General features: G+C 54.3%; 1 protein-coding gene across 7 annotated transcripts in view; it reads right to left on the bottom strand.

The window, feature by feature from the left end:
• Nucleotides 1-1159: 1159 nt before the first annotated feature.
• Nucleotides 1160-22663, bottom strand: part of LOC107320284 (protocadherin gamma-C5) — a 77359-nt gene continuing 55855 nt past the window's right edge. For 6 of the 7 annotated variants that reach the window (XM_085518976.1, XM_085518973.1, XM_085518975.1 and 3 more), the window contains exons 2-4: nucleotides 15069-15127; nucleotides 6908-6996; nucleotides 1160-3322 (exon numbers count right to left, since the gene is read on the bottom strand). In XM_085518976.1, coding sequence (XP_085375102.1) covers nucleotides 3105-3322; nucleotides 6908-6996; nucleotides 15069-15127 — 366 coding nt within the window. In that variant the 3' untranslated portion in view covers nucleotides 1160-3104. Of the gene's footprint in view, nucleotides 3323-6907; nucleotides 6997-15068; nucleotides 15128-20021; nucleotides 22527-22663 lie in introns of those variants that run through there. The other variant, XM_085518974.1, reaches the window with a different exon arrangement.

The raw sequence follows: 22663 nt of genomic DNA on the forward strand, positions 1-22663 counted from the left end.
TAGATAGGTAGATGGATATATAGATAAATGGAGAGATGGATTGATAGATGGATAGGGAGATAGATAGATAGATAGATAGATAGACAGACAGACAGACAGATAGATAGATAGATAGATAGATAGATAGATAGATAGACAGACAGCTCTATAGATGGATGGATAGGTAACTGAAGGATCACAAAGTGAATTTGCAGAGCATGAAGAGACGTGGCAGAGCTTTAAATGCCCCTCATTCCTCCCTGGGTATGGAAGGCTGTAAAAAGAGCCACCTTTAGGGGGGGGGGGGGGGGGCGTGTTCCCAGCCTCTTCCTTCCACCCCCCCCACCCCCACCCCCCACCATCCTTCACCACCTCCTCCATCTTCGAGCCCCACGCCCCCCCGGCAATGAGCCCGGTGTGCCTTCTCTTCATCACCGCTAATTACCCGGGGCCGCTGTGTCCGAGCCGCGCCTTTCTCCTCCCCATTGACACACCGCCCTTAGGAAAATCCCATTCACGTGCGTGAGAACGGAGCTGCCCCCGGCACGTTCCGCGGGGTCTTGGGGGGAGGAGGGGGTGCAGTAGGATTTGAGGAGGAATCCAAGTGGATTTCGGGTTTGGAGGAGCGAGAGTGTCTCAGGGTCTCAATAGGGTGCAGAGGGATTTCGGAGCTCTGCCTCTGTAGGCTGCAGCGGGATTGGAGAAGGGGAGGGGGTCTCAGGGTGTAGGGGAGTAGGAGTTTGGGGGGGGGGATCTCCGAAGGGTGTCTGGGTTGGGGACTCTCCGGAGGGGGGGGGGGGGGGGGGGGTGTCTCTGTGTGTGAGGGGGCATTGTCGGGGCCCCTCCCCCCCCCCAACCCCCCCCCTCCCCCTAACCCCCCCCCTCCCCCCCCCCTAACCCCCCCCTCCCCCCCCCCTTACCTCCCGGTGCTATGCAGCCACGCTCCTGCAGGGGCGCCCGCGGCCCGGTCCGTTGGGGTGGGAGGGGGTGGGGTGGGATGTCGGTATCTCCTCGGCTGCTCCCCCCGACTCTGCCCCCAGCACATCTGGCAGCGGCTGCTTGATCTCACCCCATGGCTGCGAGACAGGCTTCAGCCCCCCCTCATCCACCCTCAGTGCATTGGGGGGGGGGGGTCCGCCATAGGGATGGGGGGGTTCTCCCTCAAAAGCACCACCATGTATTCAGAAGAAACCATTTTTATTGTTTTTTTTTTCCCAAAGAAAAAAAAAAAAGAAAAAGCAATATAAATATTAGAGTATAAAACTTGCGTGTAACACATTGACATCGGTCTATACGGGTATAAGAAGGATATAAGCATATATATAATATATAAGTATAATTCAATATTAGACACATGGGGAGGGCAAACGTGTTTCATCTCATGTACACTCGGAGCACAGACCACATGGAGAGAAGATACAGAGAAAGTGAAAATACTGCTGTTCCACAAGTTAGATACCGAGATAAAAATAACACGCCACTAAATACACAACACTCTCTACTCTACCTCAGATTGCAGGTTAAAAAGAAAGATAAAGACTACGATTTGCCTATGGCATTGCTGGGTGGGAGGGGGGAGTGGCAGCTACATGGGGCTGTGGAGCAGCTGTGGGGTTGGGATGGGGTGAGTGGGGTGTGTGGAGGGGCTGCTATCCCCCCCCTCCCCAGGGTGTGTGTGTGGTTGGGGGTGGGGTGGGGGGGTGAGTTAAGTGTTAGTGATTAAAAAAGAGCAAAAAATCCTATGTGAAATAGAGTGGCCCCTAAGGGGAATGGGGGGGACCACCCTCTCCCTACCCACACCCACTTTGGGTGCCAAATTCCCTCTCTGCCTTCTTGGGGGGGGGAGGGAAGGGGGAGGGGAATGGGGCACAGATGCTGTGATACTGGGAGCTTGGGGTGTCCCCAGCAGTGCCACCAGGACCCTCCTCTGGGCTGAGCCCACTTGGAAGGGGCACAACATGGAGAAATCCAACTCCTCATCCTCCTGTTCCCTCTGGGAGGTGGAAACCCCAAAGCCAGATTCTCCCTCCACCATGTTTTATCCCAGCCCATCCCTGGGCCATTGCAAGGGCCCCCAGCCCAGATCTGCTCCCCAAGTGCCACCAAACCCACTGTCACTTACTTGTCCCCCACTCCCCAAATACAAGGTGCCTTCACCTCATGCCATGCAGCCATGTGAGGACATCCTGGGGTGGGGGGTGTGTTGGGATGCGTGTTCCAAAGTGCAGCTGTGATGCAGGTGATGCACACGTGGGGTCATGGCGAGGTGCAGAGCAGCCCCTTCCAGCCCCGTTGCTTTAATTCCAAAAGAACATTGACTGTACACATAAATATTTACTGCAACGAAGGGATGAGATGTGTCTGCTCAGATTCCCCCAGGGCCGGTCCAAACCCCCGCTCAGACGCCAGGAGCTCTCAGGCCATGGCTGGTTGTACTTCAGGAAAACAAAACAAAACAAAACAAAACAAAACAAAACAAAACAAAACAAAAGAATAACTGCTCAGGATGCAGCTCTGCATTGTTCCCTTTGATTCATGCAATACGAACACTTCTTTTTCTTTCTCAGATAAACAGCTGAACAGGAACTGAAGCACTCCCTACCCACAAATCCACCGCTACGAATAACCCAGGGTGAGTTTCACGAAGTTAAAAGAGCAGAAAATGTGGAGCGTGGGGCTTTTCTGCTGGGAAATTCCTTTTTCTTTCCATAATGAAAACGATCAAAGCTCTATAAATTAACAGATGGGTGTTACAATTATTTACACTGGACGAAGCCGAGCGAGAGCCTCGTGCCTTTCTCGGACCATCTGGGAGCAAAGTGAAGCCAAGGATTTGGCCGAAGCCTTTCGACCTCGTGCATCCTAACACCCGAGGGGTCGTATAAAACGTTAGCTGTATTCACAGGGCACTTGTTTGTGTTAGCTTTAGCTTTCCAGATTGCTTTTCATCATGAGACCTAACAGCAGGCAGCCTGCTCCTAGCTCTGACGATGACAATACATTCGCAGCGCTTCCTAACTTTTGCGTCGCCAAGAAATGAGAAATAAAAAGCAAATCCACATTCGTCCTCCTGTGGTGTTGGGGAGTGCTGGCACGCGCTGCCCGGCCGCTCTGACGTCTCCTTTCTACTTCTTTTCCTTCTTGCCAGATTTCTTCTTGTTGCCGCCTGAGGGTTTGGCGTCGCGTTTGCCGGCGGCGTTGCTCAGTGTGGCGGTGCTGCCCGGGATGTAGACGTTCTGCCGGTAGTCGGGGACGTGTTGCAGGGTGAACTGGGGGCCATAGCGGGCGCTCAGCCCCATGGTGCCTGTGCCCCCACCCAGTGTTGCGTTGACATCAGTGGCTTCTGCAGGGGCAGAGGAGAGGAGTGGGGTTAGCAATGGCTCTGAGCCTTCGTTCCTGTTGCACTGGGGAGATGCTTGTGAGCATCCTCTTCTTCCCTCCAGAGGGAAGGCTAAGCTGAGCCAGGCTGTGGGATGTGAGGATAGGATGGAGATGGGAGGTGGAGATGGGTTGGGGGTGGGAATGGGGACAAGGGTGGGAGGTGGGGATGGAATTTGGGATGGGGATGGGGATGAGAATGGGGACAGGGGTGAGCAGTGGGGATGGAGTTGGGAATGGGGACACACATGGGAGGTGAGGATGAGGACAGGGATAGGAAGTGAGGTTGGGGATAGGAATGAGAGGTGGGGATGGGGATGGGAGATAGGAATGAGAATGGGGATAGGAATGGGAGATGGGCATGGGAATGAGGATGGGATGGCAACGGGTGGTGAGAATGGGGATTGGGTGGAATGGAATGGGGATGGGAGGTGGGGATGGGAAGTGGGGATGGGGATGGAGATGGGCAGTGAGGACAGGATGGGGATGGGATGGGAATAGCATGGGAGATGGGGATGAGCAGCAGGAAGGGGGATGGGGATGAGTGGTGGAAATGAGAATGGGAATGGGATTGGGAACTGTCCTGCCTTGCTTTCTGGAGCACAAAGACATCCCCTCCCCAGCAGCCCACTGTAAATACTGCACAGCACTGACCATTAGCAGTGCATTAAGGCAAAGCCAATATCAGTGTTTTTCCCTTCGTCCTGCATCCAAAGCCCTGACCCCAGCATTTCCCCAGCCAGGTTTATTCCGGGAGCAGACAAATCAATAAAGAAAATCCTCCCTTACAGTGCTGCGGTTGGCTCTGGGATGTAAGCACAAAGCAATCAGTACAGAGGGGGATGGGATGGGAATTCATTGCTGCCGAGCTGCAAAGAGCAGGCGCAGAGCAGGGAAGGGAGCAGAGCCCCCCCGGGATGCTGGAGGCAGAGAGCAGATGGAAATGGGGGGATGTGAGAGGGAGGATATGAGCACGGAGGGATGACAGAGAATGAGCTCCAACACAGCCCCAGTAGGAAATGGCTTTGCTCAAACTCTCCGCATGCACAAGGGCTGAGCTCAGCTCTCTCGTGCAAGGGGTTTTAGCTGCCTCATAGAGATGCTCTCCTGAGAGGCTGCAGAACACCATGGTGCCTGAAGGGCCCCAGGCAGAGCCCATTCTCTCTCCATTTACAGACTGCAGCAGTAAAGGCAAACCCTGAGCAGAAACCTCAAGCTGCTTCTCCTGCATCTTCTCCCCAAGTCAGCCCTACAGATGCTCCCACTGCCACCTTGTCTGGACACAAAGTCACTGAAATACAGTGTTTGTTGTGTCCCCTTGAAGAGGTTGGAAGTATTAAGCAATCAGAGCTTGAGAAGTTACAGCTGCTCTGTTGGGACGGGAGGAGGGAAAGAAAACCACCACAATGAGCTTGGAAACAGCAGGCTAAGGGGGAATGCATTCAAGCAGAGCTGCAGTTAGGGACCCACACTGGTGGCATGGCAGGGCTCTGTTATGGTCCTATGTACTGCTGTGTTTCAGCCTCAGGGCGGCTTGGGAGCATCAGTGCTCATGGAGCATCCCTGCTGCTCGGGGGCTTTGTGCTATAGGGGCACCCAGCACTGCTCCCAGGATCTCATTGGCAGTCCCAGCACAACCTTCCAGGAGCGCAGTTCCCAGCGTGCCGGTTGGTCAGGGTGAGAGCAAAGGGCTGCTCCTAGGTAACATTGGCATTAGGGATGAAAAGGAGAGGGAACGGGGACAATGGGGATTTATAAATGGGCACCGAGAGGCTCTTGCCAAGCAGGGCACTCCAGCTCTCCTTGCTGTAAAGGTTGTGCTCAGCCTCTGCCAGCAGCCAGACATTGCCCAAAAAAGTCCCCAGGCCCCTGCAGCCACACAGTGAAGAGGAAAATGAGAGCTGGGCAAAAATAACCCCTTCCTGGCTCAAACCTCCCCCATACGCAGAGGGGACAGGAGGTCGGGGAGCACTTGCTGCTGCAGCTGCTGCTGGTGCTTTTGGGACACCCAATATAGTGGGGCTGACGGCCACTCCCTGTCTGCAGGCTCCCCTGCTGCCCCACAGCACCCCTACACATTCTTGCTGAAATCCAAAGTATTTTGAGGACACTGTGCCTCCCATGCTGCCCCTCAGTGTCTGGTTTCCTGGAGCATCCCCTCTCCTTCGTCTGTCCCAGCAGCTGCCTCTACAAACCACTGCATTTCTCAGGCTCCCTGTTCCAAGGGCAAAGGAGCCATGGGGTTTGAAATGAAGGACAACCCATGTGCAGTGTAGGGATGCAGGCAGGGCACCATCAGCCCCTTCCAGAGACTGGGAGCAGAGAGCATCAGAAGGGCTCAACCTCCCAGGGTTATAAGCATGGAGCAACTCACTGAGTTAGGGGCTTCCTCCCACCCATTGCTCAACCAGGGCAAGCAGATGGCATTAAGGATCGTGTAAACAGCCACAGAACATTACCCAAGGGTTGGCAGCACAAGGTTGAGTGGGCAATTAGCACTGCTCCTCATCAAAGCCTGCACCAATCAGCACTATTAGCTTCACAGCTAAAGCAGCAGAGCAGGGAGAAGGGGAGACAGATGGAAACAGAGCTCTGGTGGGAAAGAAAAAGTGTCTGGGGGCTCCTGGTGCGGTGGAGATGGAGAGGAGTGCAGGCTGAATCCCCAGCACCAGTGTTCCCATCCCCATCCATCACTGCCATGGACAAGGAAATGATGGGCTGCACCAAGCTGCTTCTCACCACACTGCTGCAGGGAAAGCCATCCCCAGCCCTCTATTAGAGGTTTAATGCAGACCCTATAAAGGGCTTGGGGTCCCACAGAAATGTGGGTAGGGGGAAATGTACCAAAACAGGGCTGGGATTTATATTGGAGCCAGTGTCTGACCTGGAAGGGAACTGCCCAGCTCTGTATGCCAGGAAATCAGCTTTATTTGTGAGCAAGGAAACCGGATCTGGAGGTCCTGCAGGCTATTTTTTTTTACAGAGCAGAGCCCCATTTTTGCATTGTTTCCTTCCCTGGTGTGTAAACAGCCCCATTGCCCAATGCCTCATCCCCACAGCTGCTGATGTCTGCTTAGGGCTGCAGCCCTTTCCAAGAAAGCAATACCGTATCACATCCCTTCCCCCTCCCCCAGATTCCTTCTCTCCCACGAGCTCAAAGGAAACATGCAAAGCATTTTACCCAGCGTTTTATGGCTGTGCTGCTGCTCCTATTTTTAAACCAAGGGGGAAAAGGCTCGGAGGTATTTATAAATAAAGGCTTTAGGAAAACCAGACTTGTTATCCAGAGCTCTGCGTGGAGTGGTAATTGTGCTTCTCTCACACAAAGCCATGGAACACCCCTCCCTGCCTGCTGCTTTCATACAACCCAGCCGTAAAGCAAAGCAAACTAAGGACACGTGGGAATGGCCCCAAACAAAGCCCAGCCACTGTGACCCAAAACCCAGTGCCCACACACTGCCCAGGAGCACACATATCTCTGGGCATGACATTTCTTGGGGTCTTTCTCTTAAAACCCGCTGTAGTTTCCCCGCATGCAGTAGGGTCTGACCATTTGCCGAGGCCAGGATCATGGCTTGAAGCATCTCCGTGTCGAACTGGTTGTTGGGCCAGGCTCCACCTTCCTCTCCATTCTGAGAGCTGTGGGAATAGAAAACAAAAGGAAAGAAATGGCGTGTTACTCCAGCTGGGAGAAGAGGGGTGGGCTGGGGAAGGCAGCGCTGCTGGAGCATCAAGCAGCTCACAGCAGGATGTGGGCACTGCCAGCAGAGAGGAGGGTGAGGGCTTCAAATCCCTCTGTTAAGCAACACTCTGGAGTGTAAATACCACCAGAAGTCTCCAACCCTCTCCAACACTTCTGAAGAGCAACCACCAATAACCCAAGTACTTGGGGCTGAGTGGTACTTCCAGGAAGACTTTCCTAATGCCTGCTGGTTGAGCCAGCTGGCACCTAATGACCTGAAATCCCTTTAGGTGCCTTCCCACAGCTGAATACCACACACACACACATTAAAAAACCTCCAGTCCTACAGCTACAGAGATGCACATGCCCTTGGATGACCAGGTTCCTTCTGAAGGCCACGTGGGGTTGCTGCCCTTCTGAGTTATTTCAGGCTACAACTCCAGTTATTTCAGGCTACAACTCCATTCTGCAGCTTCATTCATGGGAACGAAGGTGAGAAAATCCCACAGAGTCACAGGATTTGGGATCAGCAGGGAGGCAGCTGCCCATCACTGAAATCCTGCTCTGAAGGGAGTCCAAGAGCAGCCACCAAGAGCAGCGAGCGGAGGTGGGTGACCACATGGGGCAGATGCTTTGGGCTGAGCGTGGTGATTCTGCCTGGGAAAGCTGCAGGGATGCCACCAGGCTTCCCCTTCAGGAGGTTTTGCCGAGCAAAGTTACAATCAACACTCTGTGTGCCTTCAAACAAGCTCCGCATTGATGGCCGCCAGGTGCCCGGCAGCTGTGTTCAACCACCCCTCACTTGTGGCCACGCTTTCCCACCAGAGAAGCCAGGGATGTGTTCCCAGAGCCCTCCTTCCACCAGAAAGACCTAAAAGTCCCACCAGCTGCATGACCACAGCACGCATCTACCATGCTGACCTGCTGGCTGGGTCCCTGCCCCAGCTACATCATTGGCCTTGCAAGCAGGAAAGTCTTGAATGCACAGTTCTCCCCCTCCCCACTGTGCAGTGTCCTATACAGAGGAATAAATGTGCTGGGAGCCTTGATCTGATCAGACCCCATGCAGTCCTACTCCATCATGGAGCAATGCATCATAGAGTAATGCCTTTAGGTTGTGCCAGAGGTTGGATATTAGGAAAATCTTTTTCTCAGAAATAGTGGCAATGCACCTGAATGGGTTACATGGGGGGGTGGGGGGGCTGGAGTCACCATCCCCAGGGCTGTTCCAGAATCATGTCATTGTGGTACTGAGGGCAGTGGGCACAGTGGGGATGGGTACAGGCTGCAGCCACACACCACCACTCTCACTCCCCCGCTTTATCTGTGCAGGTGGCACTCAGTCCCTGACATAGCAGAGGCTGCCTGCTAAGGCTCTGCAATGCCTGCCATCTGCTGCAACCCAGGGCATCCCAGAACCTATTTATACCTCGCCACACGTGCGGTGGCATGGCTTCAAGACGGGCGGCAGTGAGGTCTGCCTGCCTCAATGGGTGGCAGTGCTCGAGGAGTGAGCACTGCTCCATGTCAGGGCTGGGAATAGAGCCTCAGGAGAGATCCTATAAAGGGCTTAGCAACCTAAACCCCATTGCAAATCACAACCCACGCAGCCACCACTTAACCCCAGCAGCTCCTGCTCTCTCGCTGGGCTCAGAGCTCCAGATGGGGTCCTACGGGTGACTAATGGGGGAGAACCAGCTTTTCTCCTGACCTACAGGCTGCAGCCCAGCCAGAACAACCCCATCTGCAGATCCTCCTGTTCTACCCCATGCAAACCCAAGTCCTCCCTGCAAGCTTACAGCACCCAGCACTCTCCAGTAGAGCACAAAGCAGCGTGCTGCTCCCCATGACGTCAAGGTGGAGAGCTATTTTAGAAATGCCAGAGTTGCAGAAACCCTATTGAGTTCATTTCTGTATGCAGGAAATTCAAGTGCCTGAATTACGTGCAAGCGCAATCATCTGGAATTCAGAGGCAGGAGAGACATGAATGCAGTAATCTAAAAGCATCCGAAAATAACTTCTCATAGTGAAAAGAAAAGAAGGAGGGGGGAAAAAAAAAGAGGCACACAGCTGATGGGCAAAGCTGGCTGCCTGCCACAGCTATAGGACAGGGATGTGAATGGCTGAGGCTGCACTGCCCGGAACAGGAGGTGGTTCCTATGGAAATGAACTGCAAGGACTGGCAGCTTTTAATACAAATGGCATTTTCTCAATAGGCTTTTTATTAAAACCCATCCTGCAGAGGATTGCGTTGGGGGGGGGGGGTTTGTGTCGGTGTTTATTTATTTATTTTTCTTTCCTCCTGTTCAATTTGATTCCACACTTCAAAGCTCAGAAAACAGCTGGCTTTGGGGAACAATGCCAGCACTGAGGGTGGAGGGAAGGAAGCAAACCTGTGTTTGAGATAAAGAGGGACCAGACCCGGTGATGCTGCATCTGAGGGATCAAAGCGTGGGTATGTGGGGCACCACCAAACCCAGCCAGGAGCGATGTGCAAACACTCACAGTCCCCAAATGGAAGGTATGCCCTGCAGCCCCTGGTGGGGCTCTGTGATGCATCACTGCTCAACAGCCTGAAGGCATCAGCCCACGCAGCAGGGCGGGCCTTGCACCACTGACCGGCTATTTTCTTCCAACCCATCCAACGCATCGTCCCTATTTCCACTTCCAGTACAGAAATACTCATTTCCTTGCAGGGTTTCCATGGACACTGTTACTATGGCACCCAAATGCCTCACAAACATTTTTTTTTCTTTTTCTTTTTCCTTTTTTTTTTTTTTTTTTTTGCCTGGTGAATTTCCGAGATAAACTTGTTTTCTGCATCCTGCAGCTGGAAGTCTGATTTGTGCCATGCTTGTGCTGTGGGTGCCCAGGAGGACCCTGAGGATGTGGCCCTATGGCACCAGGGGATGCCCAGCAGGGTGGTGCCCCCACCCCCAGCCTCCTCTCTTCATTGAGGTTTTCCAGTCCTTCCAGCAGCACTGCTGCTCCCATCCATGGCTCCAAATCCCACCAGGCTCTGTGCACAGGGGGCACACAGCTGGGGTCCACCTCACCCCAGCCCCTTCCCCTTCCACCCACTCACCACCAGCTCTCCCATTGCCTCCTCACCCTCTAGCAGGGGCAGCACCAACCATAGCATTCCCCTCCCAACCTCCAGGCCCAGGCACCTTCTCCAATTCCTTTCCCCCTGCCCCATTCCCCAGCAGCACTGATGCTCTCAAGCTGACCCCTCCACCCGCCTCCCCCTCCTTGCACTGCTGTTTTTCCCTCTTCAGCTTCCTTCCATCCTCCTTCAGCCTCCTCCCACACCCAGCCTCAGCCAGAGGCAGCAGCAGCAATAAAACCTCAGCCCCGTGTGGTTTTGTGCTGGCAAAGTGACAAGTAGTGGGGAAAGTGACAGCCAGCACACAGCCTCTTAAGTTGTGCTGGGGATACGGTGATGGCAGCTCATCCATGCTCTATGGGCAGTAACCCCCACCCCACAGCCCCTCCTCCAACCAACCCCATCACCCAAATCCAAGCCTCCCCCCAAAAATCAGTGCTAGATCAAAACTCGCCGTGATTTCCTCCCTTCTCCCTTTAACAGAGGATGCTGCCTGCCCTTCCCCCATGCTCTGTGCATTCCCTGACTCTTCTGTAATGCAATTACAGGCGCTTGGGGAGGGCTTGGACAAGGCACAGATTTAAGATCCTGACTTCAAAACAGATCGAACAGTTTTAGCAGGCAAAGCAGGAGGAGATCTGCAGCCTCTTAAAGTAATGGGGATGCTTCCTAAGTTGCTGGGATGCTGCTCTGCATGAAAGGGGCGTGGGGGGGAGGTCAGAACAAAGGGCCCCAATGTCTCTGCCACAACCCACTCCAGAAACACACCAGGAAAGCTATTTTGAGATATTCTTTGGAAATGTGATGGAGCCTCGGTGTCGATCCCTGCGTCTCTGCAGCCCTGTGCTCAGCTGCACAGGAAACAGATGGAGAGAGGAAAATATCAACCTAATACGTGTCACACCTGCTGGACTCCCCAAAATAATGTTTCTATACATAATGCTACCATGATGCAACTCCTGATATGCTGCAGGCTGTCCAGAGTGAAAAATGTATCCCCTGGCTGAGCTGGTTCCCTTCTCCATGCTCCACACCTTCTGTCCTACCTGGCAGGATCCATGAGGTTAAGGGCATCATAGAATGGCCTGGGTTGAAAAGGCCCACAGTGCTCATCCAGTTCCAACCCCCTGCTGTGTGCAGGGTCACCAACCAGCAGCCCAGGCTGCCCAGAGCTGCATCCAGCCTGGCCTTGAATGTCTGCAGGGATGGGGCATCCACAGCCTCCTTGGGCAACCTGTTCTCTCCCTCCTATCCCCATGTCAGCACCCAACAGGACTGGGGATGGCAGCACCCACTCAGAGCACTGCTCCGAGCTACCTCGTAGTGCTGCAAAGCAACATTTTCACTGCCATATTCAATAGGGAATCACAGTCCCACCTAAAGCTGTGAGCCTCTGAGAGGTCTGCAATCCATCCTGCACCAAGGTCTACCTTGCAAATGTAACCTCCCAGCCCTTGCTGGGTTTGTTTGGCTCCCTGTGAGATGTTTAACACACAAAACACACACCTGTGCTGGAGGTGCAAACTTCACACTTCCAATACTCCACAAAGCACAGACCATCTCTGGGCAGCCCATGACATTGCATGAGCAGAGCTCAGCAGCTTGGAGCAGCCCCATGGGCTGCAGAAACCCCCATCCCAAATGCCCACCTGGCTGCAGTCAGCCCTCAGCAGTACCTAAAGGCTCTGCAGACATTGAGGACCCAAAGATCCTTGAAAGCTTTAAGGAATATTGTTGGGACACTCTTTTCCATCACCCAGCCTGGGCAGGCTCCTCTGAAAGCTCAGTTCTTGGGGAAAAAAAAGAAACCAAGAATGAAGAAACCCTCCTGTCCCTCACAACTCTCCCATTGGTGCTGCTGCAGCATCCCCACAGCCAGCAAATCCTGCTTGTTCCTCCCTCCCTGCATGGCCAGGGGTCAGATGAGGCAGCTGTGATGCTGTTTAATGGGTGAGTGAAGCAAACATCTCCATGGACTACATCCAGCACTGGAAACCAGTGGCACAGGGAAATTAAGGATCAGAGCTCTCTCTCTTCAGGATTCACTCCTCCCTGCCCTGGAGACACGTGGGGGTCCCGGTGCTGCCTGTCAGGACGTCCCCCCATTCCACTTCCCTGGCTTAGCCCAACTGGGCTATCTCCATCTTCCCACCATGATGAAAGCATTCACAAGCTCTTCCCAGATGGGACATCTCCTTCCCCCCATTGCCACCTATAAGCAACCCAGGGTTTTCCATTCCTTTCATTTCCTTCCCCCCTGCTTTCTAGGTGGGATATCCACACCCATTGCTTTGCTGAATACACTGCTGCCTGCAGATCCCACCAAGGAGATGCTCGCCCTGCCGTGCTGCCATGGCCACGCCACTCAGACAGCTCATGGCCATAATCCCCCCGCAGCCGCTGATCTGATTTGTTTGGGAATTGCATTTGCTGCTTGGTATTATTCCGTCTTCATTTATATTTGCCCAGAGACAGCAGGAGTGGTTTGTTGTTGTTGTTGTTGATGTTGCTGGTTTTAGCAAACAAAATGCGAAGATGATTAAATAGATCCATTTATCTTCCTTTTTCTCCCAAACAAGATTGAGAACTGCTCTGCCCAGCTACAGCCCTGACCCTGTCTCTAAGGGCTGCTGCCTGAGCTCTACTTTCTGAGCATGTGCAACCACAGCTCTCCTGTGTCTCAGATCACAAAGGAGCACTTTTGCTTTCTCGTCCCATATGGATGCACCCTGAATGCAGAGATGTGTGGACTGGAGGTGGTCCTGCTTTGCTGAGCTCACCCTGGCTGCCTGCAGGTGCTCAGAGGCAGCGTGGTTTGTTTTGGTGGCCAGGTCACCCCAGCCTCCTGTTAGACTTGGGATAATTCCCTGTCCTAACTCACATTAACACAACACAGTAGAAATAGATACAGTATAGGATTTCAGCCCTCGTTCCAGCTTAATGTCAGTGCTGGGCTCCCAATGGCACCCATTCAAACCTCAGCCTAATCTGTCTTGCTTCCAATGCTATTTAATTTAGATTGGGCAAATAAAGTTAAGAACACATCCCTTTTCTTCCTGCTGGGAGATGCCTGTGCACACTGAGCCCCAAGCAGAGCTCATGTCAGAGAGGGACACGTGTCAGCAGCAGGTGACACAGCTGTACATGGGCTGACAGCAGGGACAGCCACAGGGCAGGGCTTGGGCAGCTCCAGCATTGCAGGAGGGGGTTGGCACTCAGCAGGCAGAGGGAACAGCACAGGGGGAGCATGTGAAGAGCCCACACCGTGGTTTTGGGTTAAGGCCACTGTCCCATGACCTAAGAAAGGTCCCTGTCACGAGGTTAAGTAGGTCTGCACTGTGTTGGTGCTGTGCCTTGAGTTCCAGCACAGTGCTGGAAAAGGGAGCAATAAGGATGATCTGACAGGGCTCATTTCCTCGCTTCTCACAACAAAACCATCACAGGGGCTCTCGGGCACTTCTGCATTATCAGGGTGCTGCAGTTAATTGTCGTTTGAAGCAGAGCATGAATGATGGGAAAGATTTTTCCTGATTAAAAAAGTTCTCCATGGTGGGGATTGAACGGAGCTCTGAGAACACTCTCCCAGCAATAGCCTTGTATTAAAGCCCATGCCTGGCTCCTGGCAGCAATGCTTTCAGCTTTACATCAAACTACCAGTCTATTTCACCTTTGTCAGCAAGGAGAACCTAATAAAAAACCCTACTGTGATGCTCCTTACAGCCATTAGCAGTCTCTTAGCTTCCCTTCCACAAAGCTGAATGATCCAAAAAGGTTCAGACACGGTCAGAGCCAACCCCAGAACACAAGCTCTGATCCCCATATCCAGGATCTGGTGGCCAAGAGGCCATCAAATAACCACAAAGAATGGGGACACAGTGACTCTTCTCTCTGCAGACACAGGGCTGACCCAGCCAAGTGAGCACAGCATCCAAATGCCCTCCAGCAGGTGCTGCAAGCTGTTCCTACAGGAATCACTGAGGAGGCAGCCTCATCCACAATGATTTGTGGCTGAGGAGGTGGGCTCCCTGTTCAAGTCCTTTCTCATCCTGATGGTTACTCGCAGATGATGAAAAGTAAATGCTTCTCCTTCCTTTTTTGACATTATGCACAGATAGGTGAAATCTCAGCCATGGTTTTGAAAGCTACACCTGCCCTCAGGGGCCCTTCCTGTAAGTCTCCTGACTCCTGAGATCTAATTCTATTTCCCTTGGTCCCTCTCTGCCCTACTCTGCCCTACTGCCCAGTGGGACAGCCTCCCACCCAAACTAAGCAACACAACACTTCCCAAGGAAGGCAGCAAGGGCTCCAACCTCCCCACAATTGGAGCTGGGTCCAGAGATCTGAGCCCCAGCCCAACTCCAGAACAGAGAGCACACAACACAGCACGCAGCAAGGGACCTGCTGCTGCTGCTGAGGCCCATTTCATGGGATGGGACACACTCCTCCAGTGGGGCCTCTGGGGACAGCCACCACCCACACAACCTCTGGCTGCCATGGGGTTTTCAGGGCAAAGCATATAAGGGACTCACAGCAGTCCCCAGTGACATCCAAGCAGGGGGAGCACAATATTGCACTCAGAACCTGCATAAATCTCAACCAAATGCTCAGAATCTGCTTTAGATAACAATGCCATGTGAAGCACATTCTCCAGTCCTTTAACCCTTTCACAGCTCCATCGCCCTCTCCAGTTCCTAACCATCCCACCTGAGCCACGGACACCAAAGCTCTTTGCAAAGAGTTCTCACACCACCATCACACAGAGCTGGCACAGAAACACCCCCAGTTCTGGCTCTGTCACAATTCTATCCGGAACAGGGAAACTCCATTCATAGAGCATCCACCACCAGGACTTCCCACACTGAGAGCAATGTGTAAAGGAGCAAAGCCCACACCAGATACATACACAGAGAAAGGTGCACTCACCCACTTGTTCCAGGTCTCTGGGTCTGAGAGAAGCGCCAGTCCGGGTTAGGTTGAGCTTGCTGCAAAGGAAATAGAAAAGAGTTTTAATACCTCCATTCTCACCTGCAAACCAATCCTGGATTATTTCAGCCTGGGATATCGGTGCATTCTTCTCAAGTAAAGCAGATCTATTAGAACAATAGAAAAAAGAAGCTCCCCCACCCCCACCCCTTCCCTTCCTTCTGAGTATTTCTGGACCAGCATGAATACCAAAAAGCGTGACAAAAACCATTCAGTGAATAATCTTCTAAAGCAGCTCAGGAAACCAGGCTGTGAAAGAAATGAAGCATGAAATAAACTGATAAGGGCATTGCTCCAGCAGGAGAGATGGCACCAAAGCAATGAGCTCGGAGGGGTGGGGGTGGCACTGTTAATTGATACTGAGAAAGATGCTTTCGAGGTGATAACAGACCTTTTCCTAACCGGTCCTTCTGTCCTTAGCAAGGCCTGCCTGAGCCTGCGTGTCACACTTGGTATTTGAATGACTTTCCTAGATGCTGTGGCCACAGTGCATTACAATATTTTTCTATTTGCAGAGAAAAGAATGAACATCCGACGGCGGAGAGGGAAGAAAGAAAAGCATTCTTTGTTCAGAGAGCACAGCAAACTTCAGACCCAGCAGCACGCTTAGCAAACCTCATGTTGCTTTCTGCCCCTGTCATTTCCCCACCGGACAATGGGCATTCTGTAAGTGAGGATGGATGCAGAGCAGGCTTTGTGCATCATGCCTTTGTGCATAGTATACATAGCGGAGTTGTTTGCTGTCTGCAAGATGCACACTTCTGAATATCATAAGCTCTTAATTAACTCCGGAATGACGACACACTACCTGGGAAGGACAATGATCCTCCTGGTTACCTCAGGAAGGAGCAGCTCCTGGTCTGCACCATGGAACAGAGCTTTATAGGATTATTCTGCTTGTACTTGCAATTACTAAGGCGAAGGGAAATGGGTACAGCTGACCTAGATTTTTATTTAGCAGATGTGATTTGACTAATTTCACCACAGCTTTGATGATTCTCATGAAAGAATACATTAGAATAAATTACTGAGTCCCCTTAGAATAAGAGCTCCACTCCACCCCTGCTGCATACAAATCACCCCACTTGCACACTCGCTCTCTGGATTTCAGATCCATGTAGCTTTGCACACTCTGCCACACGGCCGCCCATCAGATGAGCCCATCCCAATCTCTTTATTTCAGTCCCTCTTGCAATTACCACTTTCAAATTTAGGGCAGGCATTTATGACACAAAGTGACTTTACTTTTTATATCCCCAAGTTATAAAAAGCTGCAGTTAAATGCAGCCACTTCCATCTGGGTTTCATGTCCCAAGGCAAGTGGCTGAAGTTTTCACAGCGCGCTGCCACCCAGGTTTCCGTGAGCCCAAGGGCGTGTAAGGACACCAAGATCTATGCAGAAATGCACCATTTTCATTGCTGAACACAGAATCAGCCTCTTGTTCAATACTATCAAGCTAGAAAGCAGTGCTTTGTCACGGCACGGACAGGAATTAATAACATTTGAGAGTCAAAGAGTAAGAAAAATCCCAACACACTCCTACAACAGAGCAAAAGGAACAACCAGGTGACCTGGCTTTGAGCTCATCTCCTCCTGACTCTCCTTCCATACAGCATAAAGGGGTTAAACAGAGACAAAAAGTTTAACACCCCAAACCCTACATTCCCACTGCAAGAATCACTTCAGGAAGTCCAAACAAGGCCAAGAGGAAGCTCCCAGCTCCACAAACACACAGGGTTTTGTTGTATGGTGATGGCCATCCCCTCCTCCACCTCCACCCCGCACAGCCAGCCCCCTTCCCTGCCACCTCCCAAGGTGGAACAATCACATACATCCCCCACAGCCACGTCCTGCAGCAGCAGTGAGAACCCCATATCTTACCCCATCACAGGGACTTGCTAAGGTGCTGGTCACCTGCTCGTAGGCAGCCATGGTCTCCGCAGTGCTAGAGTGGCTGAAGGGTTTTACAAAGAGAAAATCGCTTTGCTCAGACATTGGGGAGAAACAGGAGGTGTAATTCTGTCCCTGGGAGCCCAGCCCTGCTTTGCCCACGTCCAGGTACTTGATGAAGCCATCTGGCCTCAGCTGCCCATGGAAGTTGGAGGTGGGCTTGCGGGCAGACCCCCGGCAGCAGCCCACGAAAGCCCAGCCAGCAGAGCCCATTCTAAGACAGCGGGCAACTGCCACAGCAAACACTACACACGACACGAGGGAAATGGACACCAAAGAGATGATGAGGTACAGCGTTAGGTTGTTGTCCTTGGGAGACGACTGAGGCAAGTCAGAGGACTTGGAAAAGTCCTGCACGCCATCTTCCTCTGGAGAAATAACAATCACCACCGAGGCTGAGAGGGATGGCGTCCCATTGTCCTGCACCAGGACCACCAGCCGATGGGGAGACTGCGACTCGCCGAGAGCCGCCGCAACACGCACCTCCCCGGTGCGACGTTCCACCTGGAATGGCAGAGCCTCAGCTGTCTCCTCCAGCTGATAGGACAGCCAGGCGTTATGGCCGCTATCAGCATCCACAGCCACAATTTTGGTGACTAGGTAGCCAGGTTCTACCAAGGGTGGGATGGTTTGGTGGAAGGCAGAACCTGTAGGGACGGAAGGGTAGACGATGGTGGGGGCATTGTCATTCTGATCCATGACAAAGACGTGGACAACCGCAGTGCTGCTCAGGGCAGGAGAGCCAGAGTCCTTCACCTCCACAGGCACTTGGAACACTTTGTCCTGCTCATAGTCCAAAGCCCGCACAGTGTAGATGGTGCCGTTGTCTGGGTCTATGCGGAAATAGGTTGAGATGGGTATGTCCTGCATCCCATTGTCCAGGATGGAGTAAGCCAGCTTAGCGTTACTACCCTCATCAGGATCAGATGCTGACACTGAAAACACAGAAGTTCCAGGGAGAGAGTTTTCCAGAACATGAGCTGTATCAAAAGGGGTGGAGAAGTTCGGAGCATTATCATTCACATCAGCGATCTGGAGATAGAAGGTTTTTTGTGTGGCTTTTGGTGGTGATCCTGAATCTGTAGCCCTCACGGTGATGTTGTACCCACTGGCCTTCTCCCGATCAAGGGGACCATTTGTGACCAGTGAGAAATGCTCCTTGAAAGATGACACCAGCTTAAATGGGAGCTCTTTGGCTATCTGCAGACGGACATGCCCATTGTCCCCGGAATCGCTGTCCTTTACACCAATGAGGGCAATCACCGTCCCTGGGGTTGCATCCTCCAGCACGGGGCTGGAGAGAGAAGTCAGCACAATCTCAGGGCTGTTATCATTGATATCAATTAATTCCACCCGCAGATGACAGTGCCCTTCCATGGCTGGGGATCCTTTGTCCCGGGCTCGAACTGCAATTTCATAAGCACTGGATTCCTCATAATCCAAAGGGGCTTTGGTTCTGATCTCCCCTGTCCGGGAATCTAAACTGAACAGCTTGGTGAATTTACTAGGTGCATTATTGCTAGTTTTAAAAGAATACTCCACATCCCCATTGGGGCCTTCATCCAGGTCGGTGACATTCAGCTTGGTGACCAGTGCACCCACTGGCACATTCTCCTCCAGATACACCTTGGATACAGGTGGGTCACAAACAGGAGGGTTGTCGTTTGCATCCAGGACATGGATGGTGACCTTGGCAGTGCCAGATTTTACCGGATTTCCTCCATCCAGTGCTGTCAGGGTTAGGTGATGAACAGCCAATTTCTCTCTATCCAGCGCTTTTTTGAGTACCATCTCTGGCATTTTGACCCCATCTCCTCTCACGTTGATACTCAGGCCAAAATGCTCACTGGGGCTGAGTTCATAGGTGGAGATGGAGTTGGAGCCCATATCTGGGTCTTCTGCCACCTCCAGTTGCAGCCGAGTCCCGGGGTTGGCCACCTCTGTGATCTCCAAGACCACCTCTGGCTTGGGGAACTGTGGCGCGTTGTCGTTCACGTCGAGAACATCCACCTCGATGCGGTGGAGCTGGAGGGGGTTCTCCATGACGAGCTGGAGGTGCAGAGAGCAGGCAGGGCTCTGCCCGCACAGAGCCTCACGGTCCAGCCTCCTGTCGAGGAGCAGCACACCTGCAGCCAGGTCCACCTGGAAGTGCTGCTGCTCAGACTCACTCACCAGGCGCAGGTTTCGGGCTGCCAGGCTCCGCACCTCCACCCCCAAATCCTTGGCTACGTCGCCCACCGGAGTGCCCGGCTCCCGATCCTCGGTCACGGAGTAACGGAGCTGGGCGCTGCCGGGCAGCTGCAGGCTGGAGAGGGCTGCGAGCAGCAGCGAGAGCTGCCACGGCGTAGCCTGGTCCCTCAGCATGCCGAGCCGGCTGTGCGAGCGGAGAGGAAGCGGCTCCCAGCAGGCTCCCCCCCGCCGCCCGCCCCGGAGCCGCCGCCGCACCGGAGAGCACCGCGCCCCGATCCGAGTGCGCCGCGCCGGGACGAAGCTGCCGCCGGAGCCACAGGAACGGGACCGGGAGGGAAGAATGAAGGGAGGGAGGGAGGGAGGAAGGGAAGGGACGGGGGGGGCGGTCGCAGCCCGGCCGAGCGGCTCTTCGGCACACCGAAAGCGCACAAAGTCGGCGAGCGCAGGGGATGCACCGAGTGACAATTCTACGTCTCTCAACAGCCCCCTCCTCCTCCCCCTCCTCCTAACCCTCCTCCTCCTCCACCTCCTTCCTCTCTCCCTCCTCCACCGCCTTCCTCAAAATACGCACGGCGCAGCCCCCCCTCCTCCCGCAGCCGCCACTCCTCCCCCGCAGCGCCGGGGGGGCGCCGGGGATCCCCGACACCGGGAACTGGGGACTCCCGGCAGCGAAGGGTGGGCTCCGGCCGGCAGCTCCCCCCCCCACCCCCGATGGCGGCCGGGGGGCCGGGACCGCCCGCTCCCGAGCTCACCTCACTGGGCGCCGACGGTTTCACACCGGCTGTGCCCACGGAGGGTTTCACAAACATGAATTCGCTGATGTCAGAGACAGGTGAAAAGCAGGAGCGGTAGCGCGGGGCTGGGGGAGCCGTGGCTGTCACCTGGACGCCCATCACCGTATCCCCTTGCTTGGGCTCATAGTGCAAGTGCCCAAAGATGTGGCTGGGTGGGAGCTGAAGTGTGTCCACGCTCTTCACAGTGCAGCCCTGGACAGCAGGTGCCGAGCCCCGCCGTATGCACCGGACACCCAGCACTGCCAGTCCCACCAGCGAGACACTGGAGATGAGCACCAGTGAAGCAATCAGATAAATGGTGATAGTGGGCAAGCCCCCACCGTCTGCAGCCTGAGCCTCGGAGCCTAGCAGGGCCTCGGGGCCCCTCTCCTCCACCAACACGACCAGCGTGACGGCTGTGGAAAGTGGTGGCTCCCCGGCATCCCGCACCACCACCACCAGTTCATGTGCAGAAGCATCCGTCTCCTGCAGGGCCCGGGTGGTGCGGATCTCCCCGGAGCGTAGGGCCACGCTGAAAAGCCCCGGCTCAGTGGCTTCCATGAGGTGGTAGGAGAGCCAGGCGTTGCGCCCTGAGTCTGCATCTATTGCCACCACCTTGGTGATGAGAGCAAGAGGGGCAGTGGAGGGGGAGATGCGCAACTGGGTGGTAGAATCCTCCCCAACCCTGGGAAAATGCACCCGCGGCGCATTGTCATTTTGGTCTGCAATAAACACGTGGACCAGCGTCCTGTTCCTCAGGGCTGGGGAGCCACCATCAGAGACCTCTACATGGAACTGGAGATAGGTGGTTTGCTCATAGTCAAAGGGGAGTTTGGCGGAGATCTGTCCAGTTGTGGGGTGTATGGAGAGGTAGCGAGTCGGATCCAGTCCAGGCTCTGTCCCACCAGCTTGCAGGATGGAGTAGGAGAGGCGGGAGTTCTGCTCCGAGTCTGGGTCAACAGCAGAGACAGTAACCAACACGCTGCCCACCGGGTTGTTTTCTGCCACCAGCACCTCATAAGATGCTTGCTCGAACTGGGGTGCGTTGTCATTGACATCCACCAGGGTGATGGGCAGGATGGTGTGGCGGGAGAGTGGAGGGCTGCCCAGATCTGAGGCCGAGATGGTGACATTGTAGTAGGCAACGTGCTCCCGATCCAAGCGGGTTCTGGTGAGCAGCGAGTACTGGTGCTCGTAGTCCTTGCGCAGCTGGAAAGGAAGGTCTGGAGACACATGACATTGGACCTTGCCTTGGTCCCCAGAATCCTTGTCTTTGACGTGTATGACAGCCACCACCGTGCCTGGGAGCGCGTCCTCACTCAGGGAGCTGGAGAAGGAGGTCAGAATGACCTCGGGAGCATTGTCATTCACATCAGTGATCTCCACCACCACACTGCAGTGCTCCTCCATTGTGGGTGACCCCATGTCCTTGGCCTCCACTTCAATCTCGTACACTGTTGCCTCCTCAAAGTCCAAGTTGCCCTGGACACGGATCTCTCCGGTTTGTTCATCGATGGCAAAGATCTGGCGTAAGGCGTCCGAGTTGTGGCTGCTGAGGGAGTAGCGGATGTCCCCGTTGGGCCCTTCATCCACATCGGTGGCATTTAGCTTCACTACAAGGGTGCCAAGTGGTGAGTTCTCCACCAAGCGAGCTCCATAAGATGGTCTGTCAAAGACTGGGTGGTTGTCATTGGCATCAAGAACCTGAATAGTGATGTGCATCTTACTGGACTTGGGGGGAGAGCCCCCGTCCTCAGCGGTCAGGACGAGGTGGTGGAAGGCTCTGTGTTCTCGGTCCAGGGCCCTCTCCAGCACCAGCTCAGGGAACTTCCCACCATCCGTGCGTGCCTTCACATTGAGGTTGAAGTTCTCGTTGGCACTCAGGTGGTAGGTCTGCAGGGTGTTGGTGCCCACATCGGGGTCCTGGGCAGGCTGGATGGGGAAGCGGGCGCCCAGGGATGCCAGCTCATAGATGCGCAAAGACACCTCATCGCTGGGGAACTCTGGGGAGTTATCGTTGATATCCAGGATCTCCACCTCGATGCGGTAAAACTCCACTGGGTTCTCGATGGCAAGTTTCAGGTGGAGGAAGCAGCGGGGGTTCTGCCCGCAGAGCTGCTCCCGGTCTATCCGCTCGCTCACCATTATCACCCCGGTGTTCACATTGACGGAGAAGTACTGGGAATCCGAATCGGACAGTACCTGCAGATTGGCCGCCGCCAGTTTCCCCACATCGGTGCCCAGATCCTTCGCGATATTGCCCACGAAGGCACCCCGGGTGAGCTCCTCGGGGATGCTGTAGCGAATCTGGGCAGAGGAGCTGTGCAGGAACAAGCAGAAGGAGAAGACACGCGGCAGCCCCAGGGACCAGCCCGCCTTTCCTGCCCTCAGCATCCTTGCCGGCGCCCGGGGAGCGATGCCCTCGGAGGAGGCCGCCCGCGCTGCGGGGCCGCGCTCAGCGCTCACCGCTCCCATTCATTGTTTGGGGCGGCCGCGGCTCGACGGGGGGGGCGCGGCGCAGCCGCCCCTCCATTGGCTCCGTGTGCTGCTCCGCTCATCCAATCTCTTCTCTCCTTCTCAGGACAGCAACACCGGCACCAATCGCGGCGCTCAATGGTTGC

This window comes from Coturnix japonica, chromosome 18 (assembly GCF_054131305.1).
Source record: "Coturnix japonica strain WE chromosome 18, WE-NBRP24, whole genome shotgun sequence".
Taxonomy (NCBI): Eukaryota; Metazoa; Chordata; class Aves; order Galliformes; family Phasianidae; genus Coturnix; species Coturnix japonica.